This window comes from Ochotona princeps, chromosome 22 (genome assembly GCF_030435755.1).
Source record: "Ochotona princeps isolate mOchPri1 chromosome 22, mOchPri1.hap1, whole genome shotgun sequence".
NCBI classification, from domain to species: Eukaryota; Metazoa; Chordata; class Mammalia; order Lagomorpha; family Ochotonidae; genus Ochotona; species Ochotona princeps.
In genome coordinates this window covers 37,325,867-37,339,602 of record NC_080853.1, presented here as the reverse complement: position 1 = coordinate 37,339,602, position 13,736 = coordinate 37,325,867, and the positions used below count along the sequence as shown (strand labels likewise).

At 47.8% G+C, this 13,736-nt stretch overlaps 1 protein-coding gene across 3 annotated transcripts in view; it reads left to right on the top strand.

Annotated features, from left to right (window-relative positions):
- The window catches only part of SYNDIG1 (synapse differentiation inducing 1), a 133,572-nt gene that overhangs the window by 52,818 nt on the left and 67,018 nt on the right, over window positions 1-13,736 (top strand). For all 3 annotated transcript variants that reach the window (XM_004593318.2, XM_058679601.1, XM_058679602.1), the window contains exon 2: window positions 1,510-2,065. In XM_004593318.2, coding sequence (XP_004593375.1) covers window positions 1,586-2,065 — 480 coding nt within the window. In that variant the 5' untranslated portion in view covers window positions 1,510-1,585. The remainder of the gene's footprint in view (window positions 1-1,509; window positions 2,066-13,736) is intronic.

Genomic DNA, 13,736 nt, shown 5'->3' with positions numbered 1-13,736 from the left:
CATCTCATCAAACACATGAGGATGTTCTGAAAGCTTGTCCTTGGGGTGTGGCCAGAAATCTTGATTCACACAGCACAATGAATGACTAATGTGATCAACACTTCCTCAAGCCATCTGGGTGAAAGTGATCGTGTTCTGTTTTGACCACTCTCAAGTTTGCATGCAGTATCACATGAAGCATGTTCATCGTTCCTGGTTCACATTCTGTTGTTTGAAAACATGCTTCCAGATTTTTCCATTCATCTGAAGGAGGTGTTCTGTTTCCTCCTCTGGCGGGGCTGCAGTATTAAGATCACTGTTGCTACCAGCAAATAGAGCAGGTTCAGTGAGAGAAAATGCTTACATCTCTTAGGAAGCCACAACACCAAGAGCCCTGGAGATGAAACGCTGTCAGCCCCAACAATTCTGAACTTGCCAGGGGAATTTAAGGAGGCTCCTTCTCTGTGTCTCCCCAAATCTCAGTCTCCAGTATTTTTTTCTTCCTCTTCCTCTTTTTGGCTTCTCCTCCCATTTCTTTTTCTTTCCTAAAAGTTTATTTAGTTAGTTAGTTAAAAGAGAGAGAGAGACAGAGAATCTTGTATCCAATGGTTCACTCATTACATGTCCCGGTGATCAGGGCTGGGCCAGACTGAAGCCAGAACCCTGGATCTCCCTCAAGTTCTCCCACACGGAAATAGGAACCTGAGCACTTGGAACATCTTTACCTGATTTCCTATGTGCATTAGCAGGGAGCTGGATCAGAAGTGGAGGAGCTGGGATTTGAACCAGTGTCCATATGAGATGTCAGCACTGAAGGATACAACTTAACTCACTGCCACAGTGTCAGTCCTCCTTTTTTTGTTTAGCATTTGCAACCTAGAAAACTCAAGCTAGGAAAACCCACATGAGGTTACTCTTGATTATATCCCACAGGTGTATTCTACCAAACCAAGCATAAGAGCTGGCCAGTGCCTGGGGAGCTCCCTGGGACCCAGTCGCAGAAGCGCAGGCAGATGAGTCCCAATCCAGGTGTGCGGCATGTGTGTGTTTCCTTGGCTGTGGAACTGTGGCTCCTCCTGGAACTGATCCGCGTCTGGTGGGACATCATGATAGACTCCTTCTGCCTTGGCTGCACATCGCCCTTCTTGGATGAGGAGCCATGGCCAAGTCAGGTCTGAGCGTAGATGTGTCACTACCGCTCCTTTGTGAACAAGGCAGATCCTGTTGGGCCTGGGTGATTCAGGCGTGGGTTGCATGCAGGGTGTCTGCCAGCAATCGAGGCTTTCTCTATGGCTGCAGCAGATCCAGTTCCTGCAGAAAGCTGAGCAATTCAGTTTCTCACTGGCTCTGGCTGGTTGCCCTGGTGGAACCTTTTTAAAATTCACAGACTAGGTAGGGACTGCATATTATCTGCCTCTCACAGCCACTCTGCATATTAGCTGAACGCGTATCCTGGAACTATACGGGTCTGGGTGATGAGCTGTCTCCTCAGAACACTTTTCATTCCATCTCTGTTTCCTCCTCTTCCAGGGAGAAATGGGTCCCCTGAGACACGTGTAACCTGCCAGGCCAGCCCAGCAGCCTGTTACCCAGCCGGGGGAGTACCATGGACAGCATCCTGAACCAGAAGGGCGTGTTGGTGCATGGAAAGCTCACTGACGCTGGCAAGAGGAACGGCTTGATCAACACCAGAAACTTCATGGCCGAGGGCAGAGATGGCCTTGTGTCTGTCTACCCAGCACCCCAGTATCAGAGCCGCCAGGGGGTGGCCAGCGTGGCATCGGCCAGCCTGGACGGCAGCAGGAATGAGCCATCTCAGCAGCTGCTGAACCCCAACACCTTGCAGCAGTCAGTGGAGTCCCACTACCACCCCAACATCATCCTCTACTCTGAGGGAGTGCTGCGCTCCTGGGGAGACGGTGTGGCCGCTGACTGCTGTGAGACCACCTTCATTGAGGACCGGTCACCCACCAAAGACAGCCTGGACTACCCTGACACCAAGTTCATCAACCTTTCGGCTGATGACATCAAGATCCACACCTTGTCCTATGAAGTGGAGGAGGAGGAGGAGTTCCAGGAGCTGGAGGTCAGATGGTGCCCTTATCACAGGCCTTTGGAGTGGTTGTGTAGTAAAGAGAGAGGCAGTGGGATTTTGGGGGACTTGGAGTGTCCAGCAGAAGTTAGAGGATGAAATTAGTGTAGTGAAATGCCCAGGAATTCAGGGGCATGTTCTGGTGCCACTTCACTTCTAGTACTTTGTGCATGATGTAGGGAGTGGGGAGATATGGGCAGAGAGCCATGGTGGCTTTAGCAAGGCTTCTGGCCAGAGGATAATGACCATCACGTTGTGATGGGGAAATTGCCAACAGAGAGTGAGAACAATAGAGAAAGACAGAAAGAGAGAGAGAGAGAGAGAGAAATCATCATTGACAAAAGTGAGCAAGAAGGGGAAGAGGGACGCATGGTCCCAGGGCCACATGGGGCTGTGACAATTGTGGCAATGTTTTTGTGGTCACCTGTGGGGTTTTTTTACTTATCAAGTCAAGGTTTCTACTAAGAGTTTCAAGCTGCTGGAAGAATAAGTAGATGATTCAAATCATAGGACAAACGGTCTCTTTGGTGGCCTTACAGAGCTTAGTGGGCTTTGCACAGCCACGTGGAATGTGCCTTCCCCATGTGGTGCAACGGATATAGCGCATGCCACCTTAGAGTTCCTAAGTCTCCTCCTCTCGGTACTGCTGGGGCCAGAAGTGCCTGGGGACTTGGTCATCTAGGATGTTGTGTTGCAAACTTAGGAGGGTATCAGCCATGAATCAGAGGGTGGAGGGTATTCTCCCAGGACATGAGTGACAAAGAGATAATGGACCCGTTCCATCCATTCAGTATTAGGGACGCAAATGGTGAGTGGGTTAGACTTGCAGGAGGCAGTCTGTGGTCAAGTAGAGATTCAGGAGGAAAGAAGCCTTGTGTGGGAGCTGAGGGGGGATGGGGATGGAGTAGGGGCTTCAGGACCAGCTGGCTTCAAGGCTGTGGTGCATGGCGTATGAGGATTCATGTTGGCAGAGATCAGCAAATGGCTTGACTGGGGCACAGATCTGCTGATGTGTAGAGGAAGGTTGCAGAGGAAGGAAGGAGCGGTCTTCACTGGCCGTGGAGTTGGGGAATGCCCTGACATCTCAGCAGGGCTCACGGGAACATCCATGTTGGCAGCAGCAGCTCTGGCTGCAGAGCTGGGCAGGGATGTGGGGAATGCAGGGGAGAAGCTAGTGCGTGGGGGAGGTGCCAAACCCTACAGAGAGAGAGAGAGAGAGAGAGAGAGAGAAACAGAACTGGACAAAGGAAGCAGAAGGACCTAAAGCTGAATTTTCGCAGTGAAAAACAGAAGTAAGAGAAGAAGGGTGAGAGGGACATGTTCTCAAGTTCCCTGCTGGCCAATTGCGCTGGCAGTGGAGTCTCAGCTTTTTAAGAGGTTGTGGAAACTCAGTTGCAATAAGTAATTCACCGGCAGGAAGGACTTCAGATTGTCACTGGAGTGAAAACATGAAACCCTTGAGTTTCTTTCTCACTCCTGTGGGTTTTATTCCTTCTCTTCTACCCATTCTCTCTCCTTGACATTGGGGTCAGCACAGGTGGCCGGCATGTCTTAGTATTCTGCTCATTTCCCCAGGTGTTCACACAGTGAGCTCAGCCCGCGGATGTGCATTTTGGGTCTCTACCAAGATCTGACATCTTCTCAGGGATGTTCTCTTACATCCAAAATTAGGAGGGAAGTGAAGAAACTCACTCATCCTGGAGATGGGGTATAGACTCCCAGGGAACACGCTCTTCTCTTCCAAGATGAGTCCTGTTGTAGGGACAGCAAGGGCAGTCTGCAGAAGCAATTCTGCTATTAACACAGTAGCAAGACTCTTTGGTGAGAATGACGGCTGTTTCAGGATTTGAGGGCGGCCTTTGATCACAGTAGTGAGATGGAGTGCAATGGTGTTTGTACCTTTACACCTGGGCCTGAAAAGGAACATGGAGGCAGCAGTGCACCTGCCTCTTAGCACTCAAAGGACTTACAAACCGACAGCCAAGGAGCCAAGAAGTGGCTCCTCTCCCAGAGCCTGAGGGCAAAGAATCCAAGACACATGGAGGGTACTGTGGTGCCTTCAGTGGGTAGCCCAGAGTAGGTCATGTGGAACTTAGGCAATCTACGAAACAAACACATCTTGCCAAAAAATGATCCATCAGCATCATTGTGGAGCTGTTTAGCCCTTTTTTTCTATTCACAAAGCAAGACCAATGACTGGCAGACGTTGCATCTTAGGTACAGTAACTGTTCTTCACTTCTGTCTTCCAAACTGTGTACAACCAACAGGCATCATCAGTTAGCGCTTGGCTGCACAGCAAGTCACCTGATTCTTAGTGGCTTGAAACCATCGCTATCTACTGAGATCATGACTCTGAGACAACGATACACACTGGCCAGGTGGCACCCTCAGCAACAGAAGCGACAGCTTCAGCTGTGCCTGGAGGCATTGCATGGCAGCCACGGGAGGGATCCCAAAGCGACAAGAGAGTGTCCAGCAGCTCATCAAGTGCCTGGGTCTGACTGGCCAAAGTGACATGGCCAGGACCAGTTAGTGGTCACAGTACACTCCACCTCAGTGCCTCCAGGGGACTTGGTCAGGTATTTGGCGAGGGAACCAAAGTCTCACAACTCTTCAGGCCTTTGTATAAACCTCTGTCGTAGGACTTCCACATCACCCCACATAGTTGCCACCATCTTCAGTGGACTTACAAAGCCTAATGCAATCTAAATTCTGAATAAATCGTTGTACTATTTATGGTGTTTTGATATTTAAGAAAGGACATTCACAGTACACAGGTGCATTTTAGCTCTTGGGGTGGTTTCGATCTGCAGGTGGTAGAATGCATGGATGCATCTTGCACATGCAGAGAGGTGGTAGAATGCATGGATGTGTCATGCAGATGCACAGTTGTGGTAGCATGCATGGATGTCCATGCACAGTTGTGGTAGCATGCACGGATGCATCATGCACAGTTGTGGTAGAATGCACGGATGTTCATGCACAGTTGTGGTAGAATGCACGAATGCGTCTCGCACATGCAGAGGGTGCACGCCTCTATACAAAAGTGAATAAGTCACTGCCAACACTACAACTTCATAGCCAACATGTGTCCACCATTTAGTGTACATTTTTCGGAAAGCATCTAATTGCACAGAGTGACGACAGTCCTTTTTCAACTGAAACAAGCCAAAAACTACAGTCAATATTGACCCAGACTCTTAACCTGTGGCTTTTAAACCCTTTTGGGAATTCTGTGCCTTCACTTGGTATATGGGAAATCAATAGTGCTTTTTCCGAAAACAGTTCTGTGGAGGCTATGGCCTTGCTTACGAACCCACTCCCACTGTGTGCCCATGTGCTTCCAGGAGCGCCTATCCCAGCCATTCTGCACTGGTGGCCCTTTGTCCAGAGAGGGGTCACCAGATGGACACACGTCACCTCCCGAGCGTGTGGCATGTCCCCCTTGTGTGGGGCGACTGTGTTAGGAACACGGTGGGTTCTGTGGCTCATTTTGTGAATGTTCACACAAGATTCTCTGTGATTCAGCAGGTGTTCCTGGTCCAGCCTTCCTTCTCTTCAGAGAGGACAGTGAAGCAGAATAATCAGTGACTTCCTGTTAGACAGGAGACTCCGGGGGCCTTCGGACAGACAGGCATTGCCCTGGGGCACCCTCTGCACTTTCCAAATGCTGATCCCTAGTTCCTGGCCACTGACTAATCCAATCCCAGCCAGGAGCTAAACACTGCAGTCTCCAGGAGCATCAGCTGTGGGCCAGCCCTTCTCCCTCTGACAGAAACAAGCCATCAAGAGGGACATGGAGGGCGAGCAACAGAGCATTTCTGCCAGCTCCACGCTTTGCAGTGTTGTGGTACAGGACAGGGGCCCAGTGGGATCACAGCTGTGGAGCTTCATTTGCAGGGCACCAGCTCGTGCTGAGCTCCAGTCAGGACCCTCCGGCTGCCTCCTCCGGTGCCAGAGCGGAGGAACCCATGCACAGAACTTGGGGGCCAGGCTCAATGCACTCTCAAGAATCAGAGCTAAGCACTTCACCTCCCCCATCTCCTAAAGGTGCCACTACAACCCCACCACCACCACTGCCACACTGGCATCAAGCCCACAACCTACAGGAAGATGCACTTACTTCATCTAAACCGCAGGAGTGCCTTCTCTCACCTGAAGGGAACCAAGGGAGGGGAATGTTTTTATCGGACACCTTGTCTGCTCATTCTGCCATCAGCACTGGGGACAGATAACGCAGAAGCAAACCCGGGGTGCTCCTGGGATCTCACAGACAGCTTTGCTGGCAGACCTTGGACCTAAAACTAACCTGCTGCCTTCAGACACGTGATCCCAGATGACAAAACAACTGTGTACATTAGGGGAAAGCCACGTGTTACAGTGAGCTTCCCTTTAGGACAGGACTCAGAAACTCCAGGACAGAGAGCTAGCACAGGGCTGCCTGTTGGAACATGTCTTCATAGCCCCAGAGATACTTGCAATGGGAGCTAATTTGGGGTGGAAGAAATTTGTTTTTGTTCTGGTTAGGTGTGCTGAGCTTGCTTCAACTGGCTAGAACCTCAAATGAAGCACTGGATACAGGTGAATCCATGAGCATCCATGCTGAGCACCTGACCTCACAGGGGGAGCATTGCAACCTGCATGACGAAGGATGCTGTCCACTATAGTTTCTGGTAGATGCTGTTAATATGGACTAGAAAATTCTCTTTGATCACAACTTTGTTAAGCAGTCTGTAACCGAACAAGGTGCTTTTTGAGATTAACTGATGCTCATCAGTTGGGTGTTTTTTGTTTGTTTTTGCTCCTTAGTTAGTTGTCATTGCATCAACTGGTTTGAAGAGATTCTTGCTCTTGGGGACACATTCCACTACGTCATGGTGTTCTGTCCTCTTTAAATGTTAGTGGGTTTCATTGTTCAGCAAGTTTATTTATTTTTATTGGAAAGGCAGATCAGATTTGAGAAAAGAAGGAAAGACAGAGAGAAAGATCTTCCATCCATTGATTCAGTCCCCAGGTGGTCATAATGGCCAGAGCTGAGCAATCTGAAGCCAGGAGCCAGGAGTTTACTCTGGTTCTCGCACACAGGTGTAGGGTAACTGTTCAAGTTTTTAAGAAGTCTTATGCACAACCTGTGTTACTCTGGACTGGAATTGTGCAGTAAGGTTTTAAAGGTTAGTGTTATCTGCATTCGAGGGATGTTGGTTGCACTGTTTTCGGCTGATACGTCTTCCAGTTTAGGTGAAATTAGCTCTACAGATTAAGTTGGGAACTGTCACTTCCTCTACTTCCTGGAAGATTTTCTGTAATGTTGCTGTGCTTTGTTTTAAAGCATTTGTCAGAAGCCATCCAAGAAGCTCCCTTGAGATGCTTCTCTTTTCTTCATTACTTATCCGAGTCTACTTCATTATTTTAAAGAAAAGTGGAGACTCCTTTCTGAATCAGTTTTAGTCATCTATTGTCCATCGTATTGCAAATCATCTGACTCAACAGGAAACTGCTGGTGTTTCATTTAATCTTCTCACTTTCTGCAGGACTGGTATTGATGCCTAATTTTGGTAAATTTGAGCTTCTCTATTTCTCACTGGGTGAGCCCAGCGACACGTTTATCAGCTCGGAACATTTTCTCAAGCAGCGGATTTCTTGTTCTATCCACCCAGTCTCCTCTGGTTTTTGTTCCCATACCACTACTTTTCTCTTGGTTATTTAGGATAATCTTTCCTCTGCTTCTGCGGGTTGCAGCTTCACTTTTTTTAAAGATTTATTCATTTTATTACAGCCAGATATACACAGAGGAGGAGAGACAGAGAGGAAGATCTTCCATCCGATGATTCACTCCCCAAGTGAGCCGCAACGGGCCGGTGCGCCCCGATCCGATGCCGGGACCAGGAACCTCTTCCGGGTCTCCCACGCGGGTGCAGTGTCCCAATGCATTGGGCCGTCCTCGACTGCTTTCCCAGGCCACAAGCAGGGAGCTGGATGGGAAGTAGAGCTGCCGGGACTAGAACCGGCGCCCATATGGGATCCCGGGGCTTTAGCCGCTAGGCCACGCCGCCGGGCCCTCAGCTTCATTTTTAATATAGTTTTGTTAGGTAGGAGCTGGGATTATTCAAGGTTGATTTATTTTATGTCTGCTCAGGACTACATAAGTTTCACCCAAACATTGTTTATCTGTGGTCTATCCATTTCCACATGTTTTCCTTCTCCTGCAGGTCAAATATTTTCTAGGTCATTGCGATTTTTCTCACCAGTTGTTGACAACTGGTTATTGATAGATATTTCCACACTTTCTATTATTTATTCCTAATTGAATTTCACAATGATTAGCTATCCTAAGTGAATCATTTCTCTTTAAAGTTGATTGAAACCTCATGCATACCTTAACATGCTATGAATTCTAGGGGATGTGCCAGGCCACTTGGAAAGAATGAGCACCTGCCTAATTCAGTGTTCAGAAATGTTTGTTGGGTCAAGTTGTTTGGTAGCACTGTTCACATCTCCTGTGCTGGCTGTCCCTCTGCTCAGCTGTTCCAAACAGGAATGGAGTACTGAGAACACTGAGGGGCTTCTATAGAATCACCTACTTCAGTTTGTCAGTTTTGGGGCTCCAATGTTAGGTGTATGACCTTAAAATTTTTACAACCTGCTCGATTGTCCATTATTTGATTATGAAGTATCTCCTGTTAGATCTAACAGTGTTGCTTGTCTTGGGCCTCTTTTGTCTGACATTACTAACCCCACTCCAACTTTCTTTCCATAGCATTTGCGTGCTCTGTGTTTTTCTATCCTTCTGTTTCGTTTGGATTTAAGGCTTATCTCTTCTCGAAAGCAAGGGTTGGACCTCATTTTTTCAACCCAATTTTACAGCCTGTGCCTTTTGTTGGCGTATTTAATCCATTTGAGTTCAATGTTATTTCTGATATGGTTGGAGTTATGTCTGCTGAGTTGGTGTTTGCTTTCTCTCCGTATCTTGACCGTGTGGTTATCTTTTCTCTGTGCCTTCTCAGTCTCTTGTATGCTAAGCACATTTGTTTAGGGGACCATTTCAACTTCTCCACTGGCATTTCAGCTACCTATTTTAATTGCATCCTTAGGACTCTCTGGAAACGACAGTAAATAACTTAGCCAGTTTACTTCAAATGAGCATTGACTTTATGCCAGTCAAATATGGAAACCATGCTCCAATATAGCTCCATTTTCTCACATTGTCATGTAAACATTGCATAGACATGGTGTAAATCCAACAACGGCATCACAGTGAGTGATTTGTACAATTGTGTCTTTGGAGGGTGTTAGGAAAGAAAGAGAAGCATGTCTGTCTGCCATAACACAGTTGCCTGCAACCTGTTTGGTCTTCCTTTGCAGGCTTCCCTGTCCGTCCTTGTAAATTCTGGTTACCATCTCGTGTCATTTACCAAAGGCCAGGATCGAATTCTCCCAGGCCTGCCTGAGAAGGTATGATTGCCCTTGTTCCTGATGGCTGGCTTAACTGGAACTAGAACACTCTGTTGTCTTCTCACCCATGAAAAGCTGTGCGTCGGTGGTGCAGACATTCCTGCCTTGTCGTTTTATGCTCTTATTCATTTCAAGGCTTTCTCTTGGTTTGGCCTCTTCTGTGTTCTTTCTATTTGGGATTCACTGAGATTCCTGAATCTGGGTTAATTTTGTTCTTCATGTTTGAGAAGACCATTTCAATACTTTGTTATTTCAACACTTCACTCTCTTTGTTTCAAATCCCTATTGAAAATCGATTGATGTACTTTGTCCCGTGGACATGTGAGGTTCTGTTCATTTTCCTTTAACTTTTTTTTCCCCCCTCTGTGTCCTTCCAAATTGCTCTGATCTTTTAAGTGTGTAGATTTGCTTGTCTTAGCAAATCCATTATTCAAATTATACTTCTTAACACCATAGTTGTCATTTAGTTAATTTTTATGGCTTTTAATCTCTGATATTATGTTGAATCATTGTTATTGCATTTTCCCTTTATTTTTGAATTTTTTAAATTTATCTAAGGCAGTGTAATGGGGGGCAGGGAAACACACAGAGACAGAGAAAGATCTTCCATCTGCTGGTTCTCCAAATGCTTGCAACAGGCAGGGCTAGACTAGGCCCAAGTCAGGGGCCAGGAACTCCAGGCCTCCCACCGTGTGCCAGGTGGCAGGGACCCAGGTGTTCAAGCCGTCATCTGCTGTCTCCAGGGTACACAGGCAGGAGGTGGATGACAAGAGTCAGGAGTTGATCCCAGACCCCCCGTTCCAGAATCTATGCTTCCCAAGGGACAGCGTCACCCCTGCTTTTATTCTCGGAATTTCCTTGGCTCTGTAAGCATCTTTGTCACCACCAGGTTGATATCTGTGTTCACTCAGAGATAGCTTTTGTTGGAAGCTTGTGTTGTGTGTGCATATGCATGCCTGTGTGTGTGTGTGTGCGTGTGCGCGCGAGTGCGCACGTAGTCTTTTCTGGTGTGTGCCTGTGTGTCTATGTCTTTTCCTCTGTCTGTGTGTGTGTGCCCACGTATATAGGCCATCTTTTCCTGTTTTTGTTTTTTTTGTTTCTCTTCTTCACTCAACTCGTGCTTTTTGTTATCCTTGTGTTTGGAGATCAGACTAGATGTTTTGAACAACACATTGTAGTAACTGAGAATTCTGATTTCCACCCCTTTGAGCTGCTCTTTGTTGCCAGTTGAGGTGGTTTGATTCTGTTTTTGCACTGTCTTACCTGGACATTCCCTGCCTTGTTTTGTTCATGGTGGCTATCGGCTGTTCTGCCCCTTAGTCTGTTCTTCTGTTTTATAGCATCTCATCTCCTGAGTCTACATAGCTTAGAGGTGGAGTTTAAGTTCCTGAGCACAGGTAGTCTCCAGGCTCTGCCTACCAACCTGTGTGTGCTGAAGCACAGGTTATATCTGTGCCAGCTCCATGCCTCCTACAGCATTTTCTTGGCACCCCAGGTCTATTCGGGGCTTCACTAAGAGGATTCCCTGAGGGTCTCTCACTTCTGGGAGCCTCAATTGTTCCTGGTTCATCCTCTGACTTGCCATTTGACCCATCCACGACTGGAATCTTAGGCTGGGCGAGCTGACCTGCCCATGACTGAAGCCTTAGGCTGGGCGAGCTGAATGCTGGATTTGGGTTTTTCCTGTGCTGCCGCTCAGTTCAGCCCCTTCCAGAAGCGTAGATCCAAGTGTCCGTGGCCAGTCCCTTTCTAGCGGCAGCACTTCGTGGGCTAAGCTGCTCATGGGCTTGGAATAGCTCAGGGCGAGAACACCAGGAGCTCTCCTTATGTGTGCTTCAGGGAGTAATAGTAACTTTCATGCCAGATTGTTGACCCTGGCTGGGGTGGAGACAGGGACAGGGAGCCTTGCTATGGCCGCTCCTGGCGATTTGTGACTGCCGCACACAAAGAAGGCTTACCATGGCATTGACCGAAGCCACGGACATGCATTTCCTGATGTGTAGTGGACATGGACAATGACAGTTGTCCCACAGATGGCTGAGGTTAGGTTAGGAATTTTAATCCAACTGATTTGTTGATAACATTAGAAAATTGAATTACTCATTTTCCTGCCTCAGAGCAGTCTATAAATAGGAAACTATATTTAGCTATTCCAACATCTCTCGGATCTACTGTGGCTCACTCATGCAAAGGCGTCACTTCTGTGTGGTGGAAGCCGGGTGTCATCCTAGCAGCGGCCACCGTAGCATTCCATAAAGAGGCACCCAGTGGATAGATTTGGGGCTTCAGAAATAAATAGAAATAAAATTGTCTTTCACAGAATAAATAGTTGTCAGCATCAAGAGCATGCCAGATACTTCTAACAAGCAAAACTCCAGAAATAGTTTTTGAAATGTAGGCATGATTGAACTAGTCTGGCATCTACTGTCTTAATTTTCCATATTAAAGATAACTTTCACTTAAACACGGGTGCTCAAGATGTTTGTCACACAACAAAAATCACTGTCTTTACATTGTCATCTTACGTATTCTTATCCGTGTCTCAGTGGAAGGCCCTAGAATGTGCAATGTAGCCATTTGGTGAGGACAGAATCCCAGATAATGAATCCATCTGTCATCATAACATGGATCTTTTTTTGTGTTTCTCTGGAACATTTTAATAAGCTTTTACTTTGGCTTCTTTGAGAGGCAGAGACAGAGAGACTGACAGTGTGAGGGCACTCCCACCGACTGATGCACTACCCATGGCACCCACATTGGGTCCCTGGCTGGGGTAGGTGCTAGGAACCTGGAAATGAGCAGCAGGGACTCAACTCCTAAGCCGTCACTGCCGCCCCTCAGGGCTGGAGTCAGGAGTGACTTCCACTGATTGATTCACTACCCATGACACCCACATTGGCTCCCTGGTTGGCGCAGGTGCCAGGAACCTGGAATGCAATTTGGGTCTTCAACCTGAGCAGCAGGGACTAAATTCCTAAGTTGTTACTGCCACCCCTCAAGGCTAGAGTCAGGAGCGCAGCTGGGAATCAAATTAGGGTACTCCAATGTGCAGCTCCCAAAGCTCTTTTATTCTTAAAGATTTATTTATTTTTCTTGGGAAGTCAAATATACAGAGAGGAGGAGAGACACACAGCAAGTTCTTCCATCCACTGATTCACTCCCCAGGCGGCAGCTATGACCAGAGCTGCGCCGATCCAAAGCCAGGAACCTGAAGCCTCTTCCAGGTTTCCCAAGTGAGCACAGGGCACAGAGCTTTGGGCCATCCTCGGCTGCTGTCCCAGGCCACAAGCAGGGAGCTGGATGGGAAGCGTGACCGCTGAGCCCTTGCATCCTGGCTCATGCAAGGTGAGGACTTTAGCCATTAGGCTACTGTGCCAGGCCCCAAAGCTCTTCTTGATAAGTAAGAAGGGTGAGGGTCACCAGACTGAACATGCCTGCTGGAAAAGTTAACCTCTTTTCTCAAACGTGTGTCCATCAAGTCTCTTGGCTGGGACCTCTGTGTTGCTCTTCAGCATTGTGGGTGAACTGAGACCTGTTAACCCTACAGATGCCTCAGCTGAGGGAGCCCTGCTAGTGAATGAGACCAACGCCCGTCCTTGTTAGACTACACCTGTTGCCAGGAAACACGACTGTTGTGTTGCAGGTCGCCCCGAGCCAGTGCTTTGCAACAGACCCAAGTGTGCCCACTGCAGGCTGAATCACAAGGGAGAGAAGACCTGTGACTGTTGACTAACCTGCACTCCCCATTCTGAACAAATGCCCATCAAACCTGACTGAACAAAACAGTGGTTCAGAATGAGTTTCCCCTCACTTGGGTGATGTCCCTTTATTTGTTTTCTGTTGCATTTGTTTCAGCAGAGCCCAACAGAGGCAGGCAGCACCCTCTGGAGCTGCAGTATCACAGGTTTGTTCCATGGCTTATTACATCAGCTTACTTCCTGGCCTCACACTCAGCTTGGTTGCCTAATAACCCTCCAATTGGCAAAGGAAACTTATTTCTGAGGAATGAGCCGCGAGACCTTGGAAATATTCAGCTGACCAGTGTTGATAACACAGCAACTCCTGCATCAAGTCTTGTGAAAATGAGCAACTCTAGATATTAGACTGCAATAGGAGAGAAGCACTCTGAATGCGTAGTATGGGTGATGAGCAGTGTTGTTTTAAGGGTGTGATGGGCCACCTGGTCTCCCTATGACAACGCGGATCAGCCGT